This window comes from Odocoileus virginianus, chromosome 17 (genome assembly GCF_023699985.2).
Source record: "Odocoileus virginianus isolate 20LAN1187 ecotype Illinois chromosome 17, Ovbor_1.2, whole genome shotgun sequence".
Lineage (NCBI taxonomy): Eukaryota > Metazoa > Chordata > Mammalia > Artiodactyla > Cervidae > Odocoileus > Odocoileus virginianus.
In genome coordinates, this window is record NC_069690.1 from 28296305 (window position 1) to 28319394 (window position 23090).

The 23090-nt window shown below is 49.0% G+C and overlaps 1 protein-coding gene across 1 annotated transcript; it reads right to left on the bottom strand.

The window, feature by feature from the left end:
* Positions 1–21677: 21677 nt before the first annotated feature.
* Positions 21678–21917, bottom strand: TMEM238L (transmembrane protein 238 like). Its single transcript, XM_070478414.1, has one exon. The coding sequence runs from the start codon at positions 21915–21917 to the stop codon at positions 21678–21680; it is 240 nt and encodes a 79-aa protein (XP_070334515.1).
* Positions 21918–23090: the final 1173 nt, after the last annotated feature.

The window sequence follows — 23090 nt, forward strand, 5'->3', positions numbered from 1 at the left end:
ATGGTGTAGGCGACCAGAGGTAGGCAAGGTGACCCTGTTCTTTTCACTTTAATTTTCTTCCTAGCTGTGGTGTATAAAGAGCTTGATCACACTGGAATTAGAAAATATAAGTGATTTTTATTTCCACACTTGTGACTTCCCTGGAGGCTCAGATGGTAAATACTCCTCCTGCAATTCGGGAGACCTTGATTCAATCCTTGGGTTGGGAAGATCCCTTGGAGGAGGAAATGGCAACCCTCTCCAGTATTCTTGCCTGGAGAATCCCTAATCCAGAGGAACCTGGCTACAGTCCATGGGGTTGCAAAGAGTTGGGCAAGACTGAGTGACTAAGCACAGCACTTATTTACTGGACAGAAAAAAAAAATTGTGTCTCTGTTTTATAAAAGGTAGCTTCTAATATTATGCATGAGTTCTAATTAAGAATTTGTCAAAAATACATTCTCTTAGAGGGTCAAATGACCCTTCAGTGGACTTTTTGGAGAATGCTCCATTGCTAAACAATCTGCCTGCAATGCTGGAGATGTGGGTTCAATCTGTGGGTTGGGAAGATCCCCAGGAGAAGGAAATGGCAACCCACTCCAGTATTCTTGCCTGGGAAATCCCATGGACAGAGGAGCCTGGGTGGGTACAATCCCTGGGGTCGCAAAAAAGTCGACACGACTGAGGGACTAACATAGACCAGTATCGCTTTAAATTCCAAGTCATGGATAATTTTCCCAAACACATAAGTCTCTGACGCACGAGTCCAGGTCAGGTGCCCCTCCGAGTGTTGTACCTGGACCCACTTATCACAGTCCACTGTCATATTGTAAAACCGGCTTGGGAAGGCTCCTCTAGACTCTGGCCTTCCTGAGGGTGGGGACTTTCCCAAAGTCTAACACAGGCCCTTGTTTAAACCTTGTTGAATGAATGGGTCAGCAGATTGTTTCCTCAGAGACCTAAGGACAGTGTTCCCTGTACTTGGCGGCCCCAGAATTTCCACGGGTGCTTTGCTAAGCAGCTCCCCATATGATGCCCATGAAGTGATGGACTGGAGCCACCTGGTTCCGCCTGGTGAGCGCTGACTCTGCTGAGCACATATCTTCAGGACTCTGGTTCAGTGATGTCACGTTGGTAGTCTGACTGGGCATGGCAGGAGCATTTACACCGTGGAATTGGCAAAGGCTGCCAGTGAGGGTCTTGGTTTATGAGAGCCAGCTTACCAGCATGTCACTGACCTCCTTCCTCTCTGATCCAAGGACTCATGTTTGAGAATCGTTGACCTAGGATAGGGTCAGCCAACGGCAGCCAGTGGGCTAAATCCAGCCAGCTACCTGCTTTTGTGCTGCCCATGGCTGGAACAGTTTCTATACCTTTAGAGGGTTGTCAGAGGAGGAGGAGAATAAGAGAAATAGGAGGAGGAGTGGGAGGGGAGGAAGAGGTTGGTGGGGGGAGGGGTGGATAAGATTCTATATGGCCTGCAAAGCCTAAAATGTTTCATATCTGGCCTTCTATGGAAAAAGCTTGCTGACCCCCTGACCTAGAGAAGCTTCTTAGCCCTGACTGCACTTTAAAATCACCTTGGAGACTTTTAATACATTTTAGTGCTTGGATCCCATAACACCCAGAGTGGGATCTGGGTGTCTGTGTATTTTAACAGCTCCCCAGGGGACTCACATTTTTCTGTCTGGAGTCCCAGGTTTCCTGGCTGTTTCCCCACCTTGCCTCTGTTCCCATTTCCAACCTCCTCCCAGCTACCCTGAGTGTTCCCTGTCCCGGGGGAGGCTGTCTTTAGGGTTGCCTTGCATCTGAAAGGCATTTCTTTTGCCTGGAAACAAGTGATGGGGGTGGGGCTGGGAGTGGGCAAGGCTTCCAGGTGAGCACAGCTGAAGACTAGGGGTGTGAGGAGGGTGCTGATAGCCGAGCTGTTCTTCACTCACCATCTTACTCCCACTCCAAATCCTGGAGCTCGTTGGGCAGAAATATTATTCCTCGTTTGGGGTAAACTGGGTCGGAGAGAAGTTGTTAATCTTCTATGTCTGAGTCAGGGATTTGACTTGCCCTCTCACGCTCACTGAGCATCCTTGAGAAGGAAGGGGATGCAGGATTCTGGAAGCTGCACCCCTCACCTGTCACCCAGGTATCTGCTTGCTTTGAGGTGTAACTCCAAAGGAGTGAGGTGGGCGATTGTTAACCAACATACCTGCTCCAACAGTGCGTCTCTGGGGCCTTGGGTAGAACACTTCGTCCCAGAAGACTGCCGTTACCCAAGCAGTTGGGAAACTTTCTTGGGAGTTACTTCCAGAGCCTGCAGCAAGTTCTTCTGAGTTTGTTCTGTGTTGGTGATTTTCTTTGAAGGAGAGCTTACTTTTTAGGAATCACTAAGATCCAATTGGGGTAAAATGGGTTGATACAACTTGAGGTTAAAAAATAATCCAACAATTTGTACAAAAGAAAGAAATTGAAAGTACCAACAGGTGGCCTAGCCTCGTGGTTAAGAACATGGGATCTTGATCATTTGGGTTCAAAGCCAGCCTCTACCACAGCCACTGCTAGCCCCGCAAACTTGATACTTTTTCTCATCTGTAAAATGGGATCCTACCTCACAGAGTTGTTGTGAGGATTAAATTATACATTAATACATAGAAAGGGCTCAAATCTTCATTGTTAGTGTTGGAGTCCTTGTGCAGCCTGTACTGGCTTGGAGGCTATTAAAAAAAAAAATTCTAGAAATGTTTTGGACCATGGCAGTGGCATGATAATATCAAGCCTACAGCCTCCCAACTTGGCTGTTTCAAATTATGTATTTGGAGGTATGTACGGGGCTTCCCTGGAGGCTCAGAGGGTAAAGAATCTGCTTGTAATGCAAGAGATCTGGTTTCAATTCCCTGGATCAGGAGGACGCCCTGGAGGAGGAAATGGCAACCCATTCCAGTATTTGAGCCCGAAGAATTCCATGGACAAAGGAGCCTGGTGGGCTACCGTCCACGGGGTCGAAAAGAGTCAGACATGGCTGAATGACTAACCCTTTCACTTTCTCACTCATGGCTACTTTAAAGTGGGTTTCCAAACTTTACCTTCTTCTGATCCCCCAAGGAGGATGCTAGCCTAGCCCGTTTTCTCCCCACTGTCATTGCGGGTCCTCCCTTACTAGGTTTCTTCTGAATTTTGTAAGGCCAGTTGGGAAGCCAAGGGAGGGAAGGGAGGTCTGAGCGCAGTTTGCTGTTGTTTTAGTCACTGAGTCGCGTATGACTCTTGCAATCCCGTGGACTTGAGCCCACCAGGTTCCTCTGTCCATGGGATTTCCCAGGCAAGAATATTGAAGTGGGTTGCCATTTCCTCCTCCAGGGGATATTATTGGTCCAGGGATTGAACCCCCATCTCCTGCACTGGTAGCTGGATTCTTTCCCACTGAGCCACCAGGGGAGATCTGGGGGCAATAGCCTGCTCCATTGTTTCCATATGGGAAGAGCTTAGGGGTGCCAGAATGATTGGAAATGGGGGAAAATGAACCTGTATTTGACATTGGACATGTCTACTGCCAATGCTAAAGACTGAGAGGGATTCCCCTGATCCCCCTTGGCACCCGCAGAGGGAGGTTTGGAGTACAGTTCTATGACTTTTAACCCATGAATAGGTTTGTTAGCCACCACCACAATCAGGGGGGTTTCCAAGTGGCTCAGTGGTAAAAGGGCTTCCCTGGTGGTTCAGACAGTAAAGAATCTGCCTGCAATGCAGGAGACTCAGGTTCAATCCCTGGTTTGGGAAGATCGCCTAGAGAAGGGAATGGCAACCCACTCCAGTATTCTTGCCTGGAAAATTCGGGGTTGCAAAGAATTGGACACGACCGAGTGACTAACACTTTCCCTTCCCTTCGGTGGTAAAGACTCTGCCTGCCAATGCAATAGATGCAGGAGACATGGTTCAGTCTCTGGGTTGAGAAGATCCCCTGGAGGAGGAAACGGCAAACCACTCCAGTATTCTTGCCTGGATAATCCCATGGACAGAGGAGCCTGGTGGTCTGTGGTGTCAAGAAGAGTCCGACACAACTGAGCACACGAGCAACAAAAACGACCATCAGGATACAGAGCGGTTCTATCACCCAAAACCCTCCCTTGAAATTCCTTTGAAGTCACACCCTCACCTCAACCGTAACCCTGATAAGTACCTATCTCTTCTCCATCTCAGTGGGTTTGTCTTTTCATGCTTTATCTACAATCACACAGCCTGTAACCCTTGAGACTGGTCTTTTTCACTCATCACAGTGCCTCTAAGATTTAGCCAGGTTGTATCTGTAACATGTTTCTTTTTTTACTGAGTAGTATTCACTGTATGGCTTTACCATAGTTTGCTTATTGAATCACTCCTTAAAGGACATTTGAGTGGTTACCAGTTTGGGACGATTATGAGTAGAGCTGTTATAAATATTTGTGGTTTTGTGCGAACATAACTTTCCATTTTTGTAGGGTAAATATTCAGGAGTAGGTTTCACGGGTCATCTGGAAAGTGTGTGTTTAACTTTATCAGAGGTTGTCAAAAGTGGAAAATGACTTATGGTTACCAAAGGGGAAAGGGAGTGGGGAGGATAGATTAGGATTATGGGATTAACATATAGACACTACTATATATAAAATGGGTTCCCCTGGTGGCTCAACAGTAGAGAATCCGCCTGCAATGCAAATGAGGGAGATGCAGGTTTGATTCCTGGGTCAAGAAGATCCCCTGGGAAGGAACTGGCAACCACTCCAGTTTTTTTTTGTTTTGCCTGAAAAATCCCATGGACAGAGGAGCCTGGTGGGCTACAGTGCAACTGGTTGTGAAGAGTCAGATATGACTAAGCACATAGTAATAAATGTGTAGTAATGTCTTGAAGTGGATTTAATTTACACTTTCCTCAGGCCTATTGATGTTGAACATATTTACTATCATATGGTGAGCTTTGGTGAAGTGTCTGCTAACTCCTTGCCCGTTTTCAAATTGGGTTTGTTAACTACAAGTGCCTTGGGTGCTTGCCATCTGCCTCCACAAGGATTAAATCAGATACTGCTGCAGCTCTGGATTTTCAACACCCCTGACAGGAGTTCAGGGTGAAGAGCAGAAATGTGCTGGGGGAAAAACTGGCAGAACAGGTCTTCAGATAGATATTTTCAGGAGCCTATTTTGTGAGCTCAATTCTTGTATCTCCTCGTATCCCGAAAAGCATTAAAAATCCTTCATGGTGACAACTGCTCCTCATGACTCAGAGCAACCTTGTTCAAAAAATACGTGCTTGGTTGCATGCACTCGCCCTTCCCCCAAATCACCTGTATACTGATCTTTCCCCCCTGCCTCTTTGGAGCAGTTTCTCAGAGCTATCTGAAATGCTGTCTCTTAGGCTGCAGCCCTCATTTTACCCCAAATAAAACTTAACTTGCGACTCTCAAGTTGTGAATTTTTTTAAGTTGACAGGTTATTTTCTTATTACTGCATTTTGAGAATTCTTTATATGTTAAATTCTTTATATATTCTGGATGCAAATGTTTTGTTGGATATGTGATTTGAGAATCTTTTTTTTCCCAGTCTATAGATTCTCTTTTCATTTGTTTAACAGTGTCCTAGGCAGAAGAAAGGATATAATTTTGATGAGGTCCAGTTTATCAATTTTTAAGAATGGATCATTCTTTTGGTGCCAAGGATTTTTTGTCTAACCGGCCTCGCATTCCTGGGATAAGCACCATTTAGTTGTGGTATGTTGTTCTTCTGTACTGTCGAAATCAATTTGCTTACATTTTATTGAAGCTATTTGCATCTATGCTCATGTCACAGAGGCCTCCCTGTGTGTAGTCTGGGCCTTCAGAGACATGTCAAATCAGCTGGTTTTAGTTTAAAAAAAAAACTCACCTGAGGTTTGCCCTCAGAAGCTTTCCCTTCCTGGTAGTTCTCTATGCTGGCTACACATTAGAGTCACCTGGATATTTTAGAATATGTGTGAACATGCTGCCCTCTCCTCCACCCCCCATCAGAGGTTGATTCAATTGGTCTAGGAGGTGATAGGTAGGTAGGTAGGTAGGTAGGTAGGTAGGTAGATAAAACCACCAAGAATTATTCAAGTAAGAATTATTTTGGTGGCAGAGAATGCAAACATGCAAATTGAGATAAAAGCACCCAGTAAATGAAAAGTCCATATCCCCCATGTCTGCTTCAGAGTATTTTGTCCTCTCACGGCTATGCAAAGAAATGCCCCACACAGCTTTCTGTCAGCATCATTTTCAAACATACACAAAATAGAGATAACCCAGTTCCGATGATTATCAGCATTTCATCCATCTTGTTTCATCTTTTCGGCCCCCACCCCGTTTTTTGTGTTGGATCATTTTAAACAAATCCCCAATATCATGTTATTTTTCACTGGCTTTAAAAAAAAAAAAAATCCTCCCCAAGTGATTTTAATGTCAGCTGAGATTTGAAATGCATGCAGTAAAGCCTCTTAAAGTCATGGGCAAATGTTTAAGCCATTTAGGAGACCAAATCCTTCACAGTGCGTGGTAATCAAATAAAGCCTCAGAATCCAGCTGACACGAGTGTAATGCATGTGCAGTTTCTCATGTGCTGAGTAATCCCGCATTAACGGTAAGTAGCTCGTGTAAGTAGGTAATTAGCACCGTTCAGCTAAAATGAGTTTTCATAAATTTTTCTCCCTGCCTTTGTTCTCCAAAATCTATAAACAATATTAATGCAGTTTAATTTTCATGACATACTCATAATCACAAAAACACACCACTCTACAGACCTTTCTCCCCAAAAGCCAGTGCGCAGGGTCCCTGGACCTGCCTGGGACCCAGAAGTCTGGTCCTTTCTGTTTAAACCCCTCCTGTCTCCCCTAGACTCCATACTGCCATGACCTAAGGTTGCAGGTAAGATACCTCCAGTGGCTTCCAATTTACCTGATTTGAAATCATTTGCAATACAACAGTAGGCTGTGAACACATGACATTAGATTGACTCTACTCTCAGTGGAAAAACAGCTAATAAACAATGGAAAGACAAATGGTCTTTTGATGGGAAAAAAGAGAAAGAATTATTTAGAATGTTTATCACTCATTCCTTCCATGTGTACTTGCTGAGAATCTGTGCTGTGCTTAGTCGCTCAGTTGTATCTGACTCTTTGTTAACCCATGTCTGTAGCCCTCCAGGCTCCTCTGTCCATAGGGATTCTCCAGGCAAAAATACTGGAGTGGGTTGCCATGCCCTCCTCCAGGGAATCTTCCTGACACAGGGAATGAACCTAGGTCTCCCACATTGCAGGCGGATTCTTCCCTTTGAGCCACCAGGGAAGCCCAAGATTGCTGGAGTGGGTAGCCTATCCCTTCTCCGGGGGAACTCACTGACCGGAAGTCAAACTGGGGTCTACTGACTACCTGCTGCTGCTGCTGCTAAGTCGCTTCAGTCGTGTCCGACTGTGCGACCCCATAGATGGAAGCCCACCAGGCTCCTCTGTCCCTGGGATTCTCCAGGCAAGAACACTGGAGTGGGTTGCCATTTCCTTCTCCGATGCATGAAAGTGAGAAGTGAAAGTGAAGTCGCTCAGTCTTGTCCGACTCTTAGCGACCCCACGGATTGCAGCCTACCAGGCTCCTCTGTCCATGGGATTTTCCAGGCAAGAGTACTGGAGTGGGGTGCCACTGCCTTCTCTGACTGAATATCTGCTATATGCCAAATATTGTTCTAGGTGTTTGGAACATATCAAAGAGCCAAAGAGACAAAGATCCCTATCAGGGTGCTTACCAAAGGAATTGTATTGCACCTCCCCAGAAAGAGCCCCATGATCTGCCTTGCCCACCCATCAGCTTTATCACTCCTGTAGTCAGTTGTTGCCAGCACATCCCTGTCGCAGCCTCCTTGTTCCAGGAGGCCGGCACCATAGAAAGCATCTATAGCAAGGGTAGGTGGGCAAGATGTGAAAGTGGTATATTTCTCAGAACACCCCAAGCTGGACTTGGGATGGACTGACACTTTGAGCAGAGAGGATGAAGAAATTAGTATCAAAAGCACAGACAAACCCAAGTGATAAGTTATCTGATGGTGGACCAAGGAGAAGGACTTGGGATGAAGTTGGTGGGTGTTGTACATATTTGTAAATTGCAGGAAAGCATTGTGATCAACTGACAATATCTGCTGTGGACTCTGGAATGGGGAGTAAAGGAGGTAATTACTCTCTTAATCCCTGTACTAAAAATCTGAAATCCCTCTCTCCCTAACTCCCTTCCCTCCTGCCCTGCCTCCAATGATCTGTTTTCTGTTCCTGTGGCTTAGTTTTCTTGAGTTTTATACAGAGGAAATCATACAAAATGTGCTCTTTTATAAGTTCTTCAGGTTTCTTTCACTCCGTGTTATAATCTGAAGATTGATCCTCATCGCTGGCTATATCAATAACTAATTATTGCTGAGTAGTACTACTCCTGTTGTACAATATGCAACAATTTGTATCTCTGTTGACCTGTTGAAAGATTGATGACTATTCCAGTTTGGGCTATTACCAATAAAGCTGCTATAGTCATCTGTGTACAAGTCTTTGTATAGATGCAGATTTTCTTTTCCCTTGAGTAAATATCTAGGACAAGAATGACTGGATTACATGATAGGGGTTTGTTTTACTTAAGAAGCAGCCAACTGTTTTCCAAAGTGGTTGTACCATTTCACATTCCTGTCAGCAATGCATGAGACTTGCAGTCATTCTATATCCTGGCCAATGATTGGTGAGGTAAGTCTTTTAAATTTTAGTTCTCTGAATATGTGCAAAGGGATATTTAAATCAGTATTTTAAAAACAAAGTTTAGGTTAGTAATCTGAGACTTTCTTTTCTAACACAAGAATTTAAAACTATAAATTCCCTCTGAGCTCTGCTTGAGCTGTATCTCACAAATTTTAAGTTGTATGTACTTTTTATTCAATTCAAAAATGTTCTGATTTTCCCTTTGAGTTATGAACTCTTTAAAAGTGTGTTACTTAGTTTCCAAATATTTGGAAGGTTTTCTAGATATCTTTGTGTAAATGGTTTCTAGTTGAATCCTATTGTGGTGAGATAATACACTTTGTATAATTTCAGTCATTTAAAATTTATTGATATTTGTTTTACGGCCCAGAATATGGTTTGTTTTGGTGAATGTACTATTGTTGTTAGGTGGACTGTTCTATAAATGCCGGCTGGTCAAGTTGGTTGGTAATGTTCCAGTATTGTATCTCCCTGCTGATTTTTTCTCTACATTTTTTTAATCAACTATTATGGCAGGGTGTTGAGATTTGCAGCTATCACTGTGGAGTTGTCTATTTCTCATTGAAGTTCTATTAGTGTTTATCTAGCATATGTTGAAATTTTTTTATTAGGTGCATATGTGTTTGGGATTGCTATGTTATGAATCCATCCATTTATCATTATGAAATGACCTTCTTTATCTCCAGTCGTATTCTTTGCTCTAAAATCTATTCTGTCTGACATATTGTAGCCACTCCAATCTTCTTTTGAATAGTGTTAACATGGAATGTCTTTTCCAAACTTTTTGCTCTTAACAATTTGTGTCCTTATAGTTAAAGTACATTTCTTGTAGGTGGCATATTTTGGTCTTTTCTTTTAAATCAAATTTGACAATCTCTGCCTAGGAGATGTTTCAGCCACTTATGTTTAATCTGATTGTTGATATGGTTAAGTTTATCGTCTTATGATTTGTTTTCTATTTGTCCCATCTGCTATTTGTTTTCTTCAGCTTTATTTTTTCTATCTTCTTTTCATAAAATTGAATAACTTTATTACCCACTTACCTTTTATTTGCTGGTTTATTAGCTATAGTTAGTTCAGTTGCTCAGTCATGTCTGACTCTCTGTGACCCCATGGACTACAGCACGCCTGTCCATCACCAACTCCCAGAGTCTGCTCAAACTCATGTCCATCAAGTCAGTGATGCCATCTAACCATCTCATCCTCTGTTATCCCCTCCTCCTCCTGCCTTCAATCTTTCCCAGCATCAGTGTCTTTTCCAGTTATTAGCTATAAAGTCTGTTATAAAGATCTATTTTCAAGTAGTATCTATCACTCCATGTATAGTGTGATTATGCTTTAATTTGTCTCCTCCTGGCCTTTATACAATTTTTGTCATGTATTTTATAAGCAGGTAAAGTATATAATTTGATCATATTGAATTTTGCTTGTAAATTTGTTATGCAAGATCAGAGTAGTATTTAGTCTAGAACTAATGCTCTCCACTACTGAGGCAAAAACCTTCTGAACTCTGCTTAATGCATGACTTATGTGAGTTTTCAAAGTGGTTTGTGGGTCCAGGCTCTGTCAGTTGCTGGTGGCATGGCCTTGGCCGAGTCACTTAGCATCCTGGACCTCAGCTTGCTTACCTCTGCCCTGAGATGCTTCAGTTGACCAGTGTCCCAGGCAATGAGAGGCAGGCCCATCCAGCCCGAAGCACTAGGACAGTCTTAGTCATCAGAGGGGAAGAGGGATCCATCACCGGCCTTCATCTCCAGCCTCCCATGAATTCGTGTCTGAACAGGGGTTCTGTAGACAGAAATAGAAGTCATTTCTTTCTCACCTAGAAATGCAACTGGGTTCAGAGGTGACCTGACCGAGGGGAGTAGGGGATTATTCCACAACTCTGCCACAGCTGTCCCCTTGGCCTTGCAGCTTGTAGGGGCTCCAGTGTGCTTAACGGTGGAGACTGGAAGATGAATCCAGTGTTTGCAGGAGGAGGAGGGTCTTGAGGTCTGCCGTAGGGGGTGGGGCAGGAGGGAGCAGAGACAGTAGCCACTGGCCCAAAGCCTCCCTGGATTAGGGCTGGCTTGTTCATGAATCTGTAAGACGCCCTTTGAAGAAGCCCAGAAACAGGGGTGGGGTGGGGTGGGGTGGGGTTCCTGGAGGGGGCAAAGTCCTGAGCGACCGCAGCAGGAGCCTGCAGGCGTGTTGTTGACTGTCTCACTGTTTACTCCTCCTGCCTCTGTTCACTCCGGCAGCCGAGATCTGGGATCTCTCATTTCATCTCTTCTTCCCCAGGTCCCTCGGGGTTCACAGTGGTTGTAATGGATTGTTTTAAATGTTTCAAAAACTCTAATGGAAACCATAATACATCTGTTTTCTGCTTTTTGCAGATCCAGTTATGGATGCGTTTGATTAATAAATAATGGGGAAATGAATTAATTATTCCTCAATGATTAGTCTCTTCAGCAGACAGTCTATGTATCAAGACAATATGGGAGAAATGGGAGAAAAACAATAAAGCGGGGTCTCAGTATTGAATCGGTCAGAAAGTAACACAGGCTCAGAGGCTCCTTAAGGTTTTTTACAGGCCCAAAACCCTTCTAGAAAAAGGCTGCATGGTCCAGAACCGCCCAAGGCTGGTGGTACCAGTGGTCTGGGGGAGTGAGGGGGGGAAAAGGCATGTTACAGCTGTTTCTTCTCATCTCTGCAAAATCAGGAGGTTATTAGGCCAAGAGTTGGTATGTATGAGAAGCATGTCAGGACTCTCTTCTGAGTCACCATACCCCAAGCAGAAATTCAAAAAAAACACTGAAACTCAAGATCAAGGTGAAGTCTGCCTGCTATACTAGGTTGGCCAGAAAGTTCATTCGGATTTTACTCTACTCTCTTATGGAAAACCTGAACGAACTGTTTGACCAACCCAATAGAAATATTCAGCCCAGTGGTTCTCAAGCTATAATGTGCATCACAGTTACTAGGAAGACTTTTTATTTTTCCTTCTCTTCCTTAGAAAAAAGAAATTTATATGGGAGTATAGCCGATTAGGGCTTCCCTAGTGGCTCAGTGGTAAAGCATCTACCTGCAAGGCAGGAAGACTCAGGAAACTCAGGTTTTATCTCTGGGTCGGGAAGATCCCCTGGAGGAGGAAATGGCAACCCACTCCAGTGTTCTTGCCTGGAAAAATCTCATGGAGAGGAGCCTGGCAGGCTACAGTCCATGGGGTGGCAAAGAGTTGGATGTAACCGAGCACGCATAGCCAATTAACGATGTTGTGATCCTTTCAGCTGAACAGCAAAGGGTGGGAAGACTTTTAAAAACACAGACAAGTGGGCCCAACTCCCAGAGGTCCTGGTTGCAAAGGTCTGGGGCGGGATCAAGAATTTCCACGTAGAACATGGTCCCAAGGCCAGGCTGCTGCTGCCAGTCCAGGAAGCGCACGTGAGCAGCACTCGTTTCCCACTTGCTCGCACGCCCTCAGGGCCTTATACCCTTTCCCTCTGGACTCTTCTTCTGCCTCTTCCCTCCTTTATTGTCCATCTGCTTCAGCAGCTTCCCCCTCTTGACTTTCTTCTGAAACAGCAGGAAACTTAAATGTCTTAAAAACTGAAATGCAGAAGAAGCAAGAAGAAAGAAAAAACACCCCTGGCCAGCAAGGGACATGAGTGGCAGCTGACTCAGGACAGCATGGGTTGGCCAGGATGTGAGGTCCCTCAGAGCTGACAGAGCCACCCGGGGCTGGTCCAGCCCGGCCAGGGCTCCATGAGACAGTGGACGAGGCAGCGATGGAGGAGATGGGGTCAGCTGGGGGTAGCCTGCTAGCTGGGTTTCAGAGCTCCTTCCCCATAGAGGATTTAGGACTTGAGTGTGCACAGGAGTCCCCAGGACTTGGAGAGTCTGGCTGCAGGGCCCTGTCCCAGAGGCCTCTCAGTTCAGGTCTGGGATAGAATCCCCAATGCAGGAAAACCGGGATGAGCTGGTCACCCTACCAGGGCTGGAACCTCACCCTTCTTAGAAGTTCCCAGTGAGGCTGACCTGCTGGTCTCAGGACCGCACCTTGAGTCCCCCTTTCATTGCTCCAGGCGACTGCAGAGGCTAGAATGGCTGCAGTAGCCTGGACTCTTCAGAACGGCAAAAGGAGAAGGGGGCGACTGAGGATGAGATGATTGGATAGCATCATCAACTCAATGGACATGGATCTGAGCAAACTCTGGAAGATGGTGGAGGACAGGGAGGCCTGGCATGCTGTAGTCCATGGAGTCACAAAAAGTCAGACACAACTGAACGACTGATAATGAACAATATTGGCATCTCCTGTGTCACTTTTCTGCCAGATATCATCGTGTTTATCAGGAACCAACACAACCCAGGTCTGTGCTGGATGTGCCCGAGTGATGGTATATGGGCATTGGTATCTTATACAGATCTTTACTCCAAGCTTTGCCTAATCCTTCTTACAGCCCTTCTTCCCTGAGAACAAGCAGGAGTGTGGGGAAAGGCGGGACACTGGACATGGCTGTGTGAAGTAGTTGTTGCTGGACCACACTTGTCTGCCTGACTCTCTTTTCCCTTAGTTAGTGTTAGTGTTAATCGCTCAGTCTTGTCTCTTTGTGATCCCAGGGACTGTAGCCCACTAGGTTCCTCTGTCCACAGGATTCTCAATGCAAGAATACTGGAGTGGGTTGCCATGCCCTCCTCCAGGGGATTGCTCCAATCCAGTGATCGAACCTGGGTCTCGTGCCTTGCAGGCAGATTCTTTGCCATCTGAGCCATCAGGTCTTTACCCAGAAGGTTCTTTGGTCCTTCACCTAAATACATTTTGGAACCGGCCTCCACCTTGAGGGGCTCAGCTTCTGATCCACCTCCTCCACGACACTGTAATTTTACTGAGAGAAGAGTTGACTCAGAGGGGCTTTAAGGCTGTTGATTGAGGGTGGGATGCAGAACCGAGATGGACCACCCGGCCCCCTAGAATACCCATCTGCCCTGACTTTGTGGGTGCCTGTTGTGTGAAGTGTAGACTTTATTATTAGTGGCAGTCTTGACTATAAAAAGCTTTACAGGTGACCGGTCCTGCAGTCCTGGAGTCACTAGGCGTCTGAGGAGGTGACCTAAACTTCATAGCTCTGTTTTGACTTCTACAAAAGGGGAAACGATACTCTGTGAGGTGTTTACATTCAGGATGTTGTCTCAGAAAGCCAGCACCGAATGACACCTGGTCCTGTGACTGTGATGTCATTATTGTTATAATATTATCCCTGAATAGGCCGGGGTCACCTGGAAGGTCACTCAGCTTGTAAGTGGCAGAGTGGACTGAGTCAGGTCACTGAAAAAGACCAGTCGTCTCTTCAGGGAACAGATAGGAAGAGGGGCCGTGAGGGCGGTAGGAGGCGTTGCACGCCTAGCTGACTGGGAGGACGAGCCCCGATCAGACCCGGCCCAGCTCTGTGTGGCCCTGTCTGGTGGAAACGCAGCCCCTCCTTGTCCTCCTTGCTTTCCCCCTGCTTGCCTTGGGTGGGGGGTGCTCACGGGCTCACGGCCCTGTCACCTGCAGTGACACAGAGCCGCGTGGAAGCCTGGTCAGGGTCACATTCCTGGTGCGCGGCACAGCCAGGGTGAAGCCTGTTCATGACTCACCTGCAGCGTGAGGTGCTCACCTGCGCTGGCTGCTGCCCAGCTTGCTCCAGCTGCCCGGGGCTCCGCAGGGCTCGGGAGAGTCTGTCAACAGCTTAGGGTGGGGTGGGGAGGGCAGTCAAGGAGGGCTCGCAGGCAGCCTGCAGACCTGGGCCCAAGCCCTGGCTCTGCCGCCCTTCAGCTGCTTGAATTTGGGAAACCCAGGTCACCTGCAGGCTTCAGAGTCCCCTTCTCTAAATGGACAGGGTTATTCAAGGTCCTCACAAAGTGTCTTAAGGACATTTTAAATGCAGCAGTGATACTGCCTGGTGCCTGTAAGAAATGGAAGGCCTCCTTGAATTGGAGTCTTCTTTCAATGAGACCCCCAGGGAATCTGCATCCCGTCGGCAGGGTGCTGCTCCCATCATCTCTGAGATGGAGTGTGGCGCTTGTGGCCTCTACTTCTGTGCCATCAGGGATCCCTGAGATACTGTCCTGCCCTGGCAGATGCTCAGTTGCAGACCAAGCCTTGCCCTATGGGAACACCCCAACATTGCACACACATTGCCTAAGTGTGCCTTCTCAGTTCTGGCTCTTAACCTGGGTCCCCAGGTGCGTGCATGCGTGCTAAGTCACTTTAGTCATGTCCGACTCTTTGTGACTTTATGGACTGTAGCCCACCAGGCTCCTCTGTCCATGGGGTCTCCCAGGCAAGAATACTGGAGTGGATTGCCATGCCTTTCTCCAAGGGATCTTCCTGACCCAGGGATCGAACCTGGGTTCTCTTACCATTGCAGGCAGATTGTTTACCGTCTGAGCCACCATCTGAGGGGAAGCCCTCAGGTTCCCGAGTCCAGCCTAATTCTGAGAAGCCAGGCTGGTGGCTGAGCACAGAGCTTCCAGAAGCTTCCATGGTGTTAGGATAACCCATGTACTGTCTCCATCCACCTGGTTCTGTGCATTTCTTCCCAAGAGGTGCTGAGCTGAATATATGATTCCAGGATTTGCACAGAGGCAGGTGAAACAAATGAGAAGTTGCCCTAAAGTTGGGAGTTTGGGTATTGTTATGGAACCACATAGACTCAGAAACAGGTAGTGTGTTTATGAGTGTGTGCTAAGTTGCTTCAGTCATGTCTGACTCTTTGCGATCCAATGGACTATAGCCATCCAGGCTCCTCTGTTCGTGGGATTCTCCACGCAAGAATTTTGGAGTGGGTTGCCATGGCCTCCTCCAGGGCATCTTCCCTACCCAGAGATCAAACCCATGTCTCTTATGTTGCCTGTATTGGCAGGCAGGTTCTTTACCACTGGTGCTACCCGGAAAGCCCCAGAAACAGTTAATGTCGAGTTAAAACAAAAGGCCAGTTGACTCTTTTATTTAGGTAACTACCTCACACCATAAAAGATCCAAGGCAGCTTCTAAGAAACACCTACACGATTAGGGTGAGAAATAAATAAAAAGTACAAAATTAGACCATGGAAAATATAAATTAGTGATGATGAGCTTGTGAAGATTGACCCCGCCCCCACCACCGCCCCGATCCAGGTACTCTAGTTGGGTTGCACTGAATTGGATGCAGTTGAATCAAGATAAAAATAGAATACTGCTCTTAGGATCAAGAAATGAGTGACTCAAGGACAGTGCAGCGGAGCCCAGCTTGCTTGTCAGAAAAACCCCAGAGGGTTTCATTTGACCGAAAGCTTGACGTGAGCCCCCCCACCACGGTCCAGCTGAGCAAGTCGGGGGCAGCGTTGGTAGATCCCAGTGTCCAGAGCCAAGGAAGTGGGCCCCTGCCCTCACACTGGCTCTGCATCTGCCTTGTCAGCCGGCAAGCTGAAATATGCACCCATGTGCTGACTGGATGACATGGAAGGATGAGTGAGGTAGACCATCTCACACAGTCTGTCTGAAGAGCTGAGGGAGCAGCAATTCCACATGATGCGTGCTCGTAGAAACCTCCTTTGGACTTCTATACTTGACTCCAGTGTTTTTTAAAGGCACATTAATGAGAGGAGCCTTGCAGGACGGGACTTCTCACCGACTGCCCAAGCCCACAGTGGAGCTATTGCCATAAAACCCCACTGTGCCAATGTTAGGGGTCCAGACCCTCACAGACAGTTGGGGCACCAGCGGCAGTCAGCCAGTGGCCAGGGGCAGGGGTTCGGGTGTCTTGATGGAGCCTGGCCCTCATAGCCATCCCTGGACATCCTGATGGGTGTTTTGAAAGCCTCTGGCTTCTGTGGGTTCTGTTATAGGAGGTGCTGCAGAGACAGGACGTCTGTTTGCTGCTTCTCCATCAGACGGCACCTGGGCCAAATAAATGAAGACGAAATAGATCAGTCTGAGACTTGAACCTGTCAACTCAAGCCTGGACAGGGTGAAACAAGCATGGTTCTCAGAGCCTGCTGGACTCGGGTGTGAATTCTAGTGCTGGCTCTCGACAGTTTCAGAGCTAGTCCTGAGACTACCTTGAGACTCAGTTTCCTCACCTGTAAAATGGGGATCTGAACCCCAAACCCACAGAGTTGTGAGCATCAAATGAAGTCTTGAAAGTAAGTGACGAGCCCAACGAATACTGACCCACCTTCCTTTCCTCCGCCATCCCACCTGCTTCACTCCCGTCCACAGTCCTGTCTTCAGGCCCTGCCTCCAACTCCAGGTATGAGCCCCTTTCTGAGTGTAAATTCTAGGCCTGTTGGGCAGTTCTGCTGACCGGTATCCCCTGCACCCCCAGCTCTGCATGTGCAGAGGAAAACACCAGATTTGAGCAAGCCCGTGCCTTCCCCTGACCTCTCCTGATTCCACGGTGGGAGAGTTTTCTGAAGCCTGTGACATGACCACTCCCCCCCCTGCTCCCACTTGAGGGAGACTGGGATGTCTCCTGGACGTCTGTTGTCCACCCACAGGGTCTCTGTCCCTCTCCCCTCCTCCCGGCAGCCATCACTTTGGTTCAGTTTCTTGTTATTGCCCCTGCTTTCAAATGTCCCCCCACCACCCCGCCCCTGCAGTCTCCATGCCTCTCCTCCCCAGCCCCTGCTGCAAGCGACACCAGGTTGCTCTTCCTCAATCAAAGCCTAGCCAAGTCACCCTCCAGACCACGGAGTCATCAAAAGTCCCTCCTTGCTTTCCAAGTGCCAGGGTCCTCATCTGGCTTTCAACGTCCTCCAAGTTCAGCAGTGAGAACCTGGAACCCGGGTCCGCAGCATCTGCGTACCCTTTCTGGGCCACCCTCTTCTTCCCTTCCTTTCTCTCTGGGCCTTCCCAAGTGCCGGCTCTGCCCGGCGTGCGCTTATCGGTTGCTCGGGACCCAGAAGCTGAAGCCACATGTCACCCACCTTCTCCCCCAGCCCTCTTCTTCATCTGGGCTTTCAGGCGCCTCTGAGACCCTGCTTCTTCCGTGTACATTTTCGAGGCGCTGTGTACTTGCTTGCTCTCTCCTTCTAGACTGACATTTCCTCCAGGACTTAGAGAAAGTTTAGCTCTTCCTGCAGCCCCAGAGTGCGCACCGCACGGGTAGGCAGGCCTTTCCAGCCGGCTCTGCTCTGAGTCGACCTGGCAGCCTCCCTGGCCCCTCCGAGGCAGAGAGGAGAGCCTGTGAGCAGGAAGAAGCACTCTTCCCAGGGCTCGGGGCTGGGCGCCTTTCCACACCTTTCCGCGTTGGTCGCTGGAGGTGGAAATGCTTGTTGCTGTGGGGGTGTCTTTCTGGCATGTGCACGGCAGGTGTGAGGGCCTGTTTGTGTGTGAACAGGGCAGATGGGATGTGGAAGCCTTGTGATTGTGAGGTTTTTATGTGTGTGTGAATGTATGTGTGTAGTGGGTGAGGGACATGTGACACATGTGCGTGCGTGGGGTGTTGATGTGTATGGAAGGTGTAGGTGAGGAATGTGGGTGTGTGTGGGTGTGTGGGGAGAGTGTATCGGGGATAGATTGTGTGCAAGTTGGGTGTGTGTGATGGGAGAGGTTGGCGTGCACGTTGAGTGTGTGTGCCTGTGGGCATGTTTATGAGGGGACGCAAGCGGGGGTGTACATTGGGAATGTGTGCAGAGGGCGGGGCTGTGGGTACATGTGTGTGGTGTGTGTGAGTGTGCATTTTGGGGGGAGTGTGAACTCACCCCCTCTTGGGAAAGGACGCATCCTCCCCTGCCTTTGTGGGAACTTTATCCACAAAAGATGCCCAACCTGGAGAGCGTGGAGCAAGCAAAGCTTTGGAAAATAGAGCGACCGAATCATAAAACCACTTGGTACATAGTCGAGGGATAAAAACGAGCTGCTCATCCCAGAACTCCTGGAATGTCTTGGAGGCTTTAGAGACCGGGTGACCCTGCCCTGTCCTGACTGCTGAATGGGGGGCGACCTGCTTGCTGGTCTCCGGGTGGGTGGGTTTGGGGTGTCCTAGCAACCACCCCACCAAGCCTCTCGGGCATGCACTCTTCCCTTTGCTCCACTCCAAGGACTGCAGAACTGGCTGAGCCAGTTATAAACTGCCCATAAATTGCGAATATGGTCAGAGAGTACATCAGGAACACAGGTCACAGAAAGGAAGTGGGTGGGACGAGGTGTTTCAGAAATATCTTTTAACATCAAAACTTGGGTTCAAATTCACGAAGTCTCATGTCAAAGTCTGGTATGAACCTTCATACTTGACCCAAAGGCTCTGGTGTGTAGGGCAGATGGGCTGTGAGGTTTTGCCTGCCTACTGCGGCCCCAGCCCCCAGCAGCCTCTGGAGAAAACAATCTGAAAACTCTCCTGGGGACCAAACCTTCTACTCCAAGAGGGACGTCAGATAATTTGCCCGAGGTCTTCCAGTGGGTGGTGAGCAGCCCCTGAACAGTGGGTCCTGGCTGACCACAACCTGTAACTCTGGGCAGCCCCAGATACCCTCAGGGATGCAGAGTCCAAGCTGAGCTGGATGGAAGGGCCAGCTGACTCTCGGATCCTGTAGAACTCGGAGTTTGGGGACTGAACTGGTGAAGGAGATATTTGCCTGATTGTGTTCAGTAAGACCACAATGGACCCACAACTTTTGACGTCCCTTTGAGCTCAGAAGTCTGGAGTTCTGGGGCGACCCTCACCCATATCCACTGGGGAATCTTAACACCATATGCTGCTGCTTGAGGACTTGGTCGGGAAGGCTTCAGGGATGTCTGTCTCCGAGGAAGGTCCTACCCCGCTGTAATGGGCTGGCTACCCGCATAAGGACACAGGTTTATCGGAGGGCCCCTTGTTTCATCAACTATCACTCTTATGGTGCTGTACGCACATGAACTTAATCTCTGCAGCACCCTTATGAGGGTGGGGATATCATTAGCATCATCTCTGAAATAGAGGCTATTATTAGCACCCTCTCCATTTTCCAGATTTGGAAACTAGGTCGCGGAGTCGTAACTAGTTTATAACTAGTCTGTAACTTGCCCCGGGTCTTGTAGCTAGTAAGAAACAAGACTGGATTCAAACTAGACAGTCTGAGTCTTGACCAGTGGTCTTCATCACTGGGTTATTGAACTACTTTCAATTCAATGAAGGGAGGATGTGAAGGACAAGGAGACTGAACTGGGGACCCCTTGTTGTTTAGGCGAGCGACTGAACTCCCCAGATGGGCTTGCACAGGTCACCATCATTGTCATCCGTGCCTTTGGCCAAGGTGGTCTTTTGGAAAAAGATCAAATTATGTCAAGTCCCTACCCCTTCGTACATCTCTTTAATGACTTCTTGTTCTTGAAATCACAACTAAGAAGACTTTAGGCCCTGCCTGGTCTGGCCTCCCCCCGCCGCAGGGTTCTGAAACTCCGCTGCACTCGCCACCTGTCCTTCAATCAATCTGCTCTCTTCTCTCTCCTGCTACCCCAGGATCTTTGCTCAAGCCACCTCCTCCCTCTGTAAGACCCCACCTTCTGGGTCAGTTTCTCTACTGAACATTCCCAAGGAGCAATATCCCTTTTCTTCCTAATCCTCACCAGACTGTCCTTGTATTGATGCCTCATTGGTCAGGCTATTTGACTCATGTCTATCTCTCACCTGATGGGAATTCCCTGAGGATAAAGAGCTTGTGTGTCTTACTCTTCACAGCATCCCCAGCTCCTTGCACAGTGCCTGACACATCCTTGTGTTGCAACAACAAAGGCAGGTCATTATCCCCGTTTACAGGTGGAATTGTAAATAGGGAATACTGAGGCATGATGCCTCCTGAGCAAACAAGTGGTGCTGCTGCGAGCAGGACCCAGGTGCTCTGACTTCTCATCTCTGTCCTTTCGCCTGCCGGGGACAGTTCAGCCTCCCCTCCTGAAACCTCTCCAAATCACTGTTCCCTCTCCCCCTTCCAAGGGTCAGGTAGAATCCCCCAGAAAAGACACAGTTATGATTGCCTCCTTCCAACCCGAAGATGACCTTTGTTTTCCCATGCAGCTATCAAAAGGGAGTGCCCAGCTGTGCCTAGGGGCAGGGTCCAGCCCACTTGGAGGAGGAGATGATGACCAAACTAACCAGGACCCCAACTTCAGTCCTCTGGGGAGAGCTACCCACTTCTAGTTCAGGGTTGTGGGGGCCAGACCAGCTCTGTCTTTTGCATTCCATGTTCACGTGAAACACCTTACAATTATCTGCCTCCCTGGTTACACTTGGTCAACCCAGTGCTGGCCCAGCTGGGATGAAATGGTCAGTCACAGTCCCTCAGTTTCCAGGTCTCTCAGGCTGGCTGGGGGTGGGTGGGTGGGGTGCTGGCTGCCTGGGAGCGTGGGGTGGGGGCACCACTGAGAGAGGAGGCAGGTGCGCTGAGAGGGGACGTGGAGGCAGGTCCTGACCCCTTCCAAATGTCCCATCTGGGCAGGTGCAGGAGGAAGGAAATGAGAAGGGCCATCCTGGAAGGTTCTGCTCCGCTTCCTGCTGCAGCAAGCAGCCCTCAAGGTGAGGGCATAAGCAGCCATCAGGGAACTTTCCATCCTATTGCAGTGCTCAAAGTTCTCCCAAGCAAGCATTCTCCTAAACAGAGAGTCCAGGTGGGCTCCTTGCTCCACGTTCTAAGCTGAAGGGATAACTTCCTGTTCCACACGGCAGGACCATTGTGGTGGCTCCAAAGTAATAGTGTCTGTGGAGACCCCCTTTCCAGTTTCCGTGAGGAAAGGGGTCCCCAGGGAGGGAAGTGCCTGCCGCTGGAACCCAGGTGGACAGAGTCCCCAGCCGCGAAGCGGTCCTCAGGCCACCTGTCCCTCCAGTCTCCCCTCCGTTCGGTCTAGCCTCCCGCCAGGCCTGCAGGCCAGTCAGGGGCACTCACCTGGTCCTTGGCTGGGCAGCATACCCCTGCTCTCCTCCACCTGCCAGGAAGCCCGTGTCCTCCTCCTCTGCCCACGGCCAGACTACAAGTCCAGTTTCTCAAGAGGCACCTCAATGTTGAGGGTGTACCAGGCGATCCAGAAGAGCAGGCTGAAAGCCAGGATCAGGGACCCCGTGTAGATCAAGAAGTCCCAGAAGTCAAGGGAGGCGAAGATGCCCACGAGCAGAAGGACCAGGCCCACGACGTCGAGCAGGAGGGCCAGGCCGAAGGAGAGAGCACAGCGTCCGAGGCTACACGTTCCCCACAGCTTCCCCAGGAGCATCGCTGGGAAGGCAGGGGCGGGAGGGGCCCGGCCTTGCTCCCCGGGCTGGCCTGCATGGGCAGGGGGTGGTGCTGCCAGCCGCTGCCTTCTCTCCCCGCCGGGCATGAGCAACCGAGAGAGAGAGAGAGAGAGCCGCCCTTTCTGGAGCCACACGGAAGTACAGGTGGATGTCCCTTTATGAGTGCGGCAGCCAGTGGGGCAAGATATTTCTTAACTGTTTCATAGCTCAGGTATGACCCTGATGGAGCAGTCTGACATCACCGCTGGTGCAGCCTGACATTGTCGTCCCCTGGGGGGCCGAACGAATGGCGTGGCAGGGGAGGGGTCTGGGTGCTCTTGTGGGTCTGGAGGAGGGGCTGTCCTGGCCCCTGGCCTCTCCAGTCCTGGGGGGGAGTGTCCTCCCGAGCTCCTGAGATGTGCGGTCAGCTGGGGGCTTCCCCCCACCCCCACCCCACCTTCTGCCCTACTCTTCTGGGCAGGGACGGGAGGCTTCGTGTAAAATTTAGAGAAGAGGGTTTGTCCTTGTAAATAGATCTTGAAATTGTGCTGTCAGCAGCAGGAAATGCCTGTGTGTCTTGTAGATTCTCTGCTCTGAAGCCCCCCAGGCCTGAGCTGCCTGGAATTGGGCTGGTTACAGCCCTTTGGCCTGAAGGCAGATCCTGGGGAGGGGTGGCGATGGAAAGGACGGGGAGGACGGGGCAGGGACACCAAGGAGGGCGGGGTCGGGACGCATGGCCTCAATCTGGGTGGGCTGGGTGTGGGCCAGAAGGCAACTCCAGGCCAAAGTCAAGAAATGTTTACCTGGTTCTCTGGCAGTGTGTGTTTTCCAGACTGACTGACTCCCCGTTTGCTTTCTGTGTTGGGGCCGCTGCCCATGATCCTGAGGGGTTATGTGTGAAACAGGGGTGTCTTTTCACCCAGCCCCTCCCAGGGTGTTGTGGAGAAGCAAGTGTCAGCTGAGAAACATGCTGTACTGAAATCATTTCTACTTTTTCTTTGACCTTCTCCTGTGGATGAAAATGGCTTCCCAGATGGCTCTGGGAAGATAAAGAATCTGCCTGCACTGCAGGAGATTCAAGAGACATGGGTTCGATCCCTGGGCTGGGAAGATCCCCTTGAGGAGGGCAAGGCGATCCCCTCCAGTGTTCCTGCCTAGAGAATCCCACGGACAGA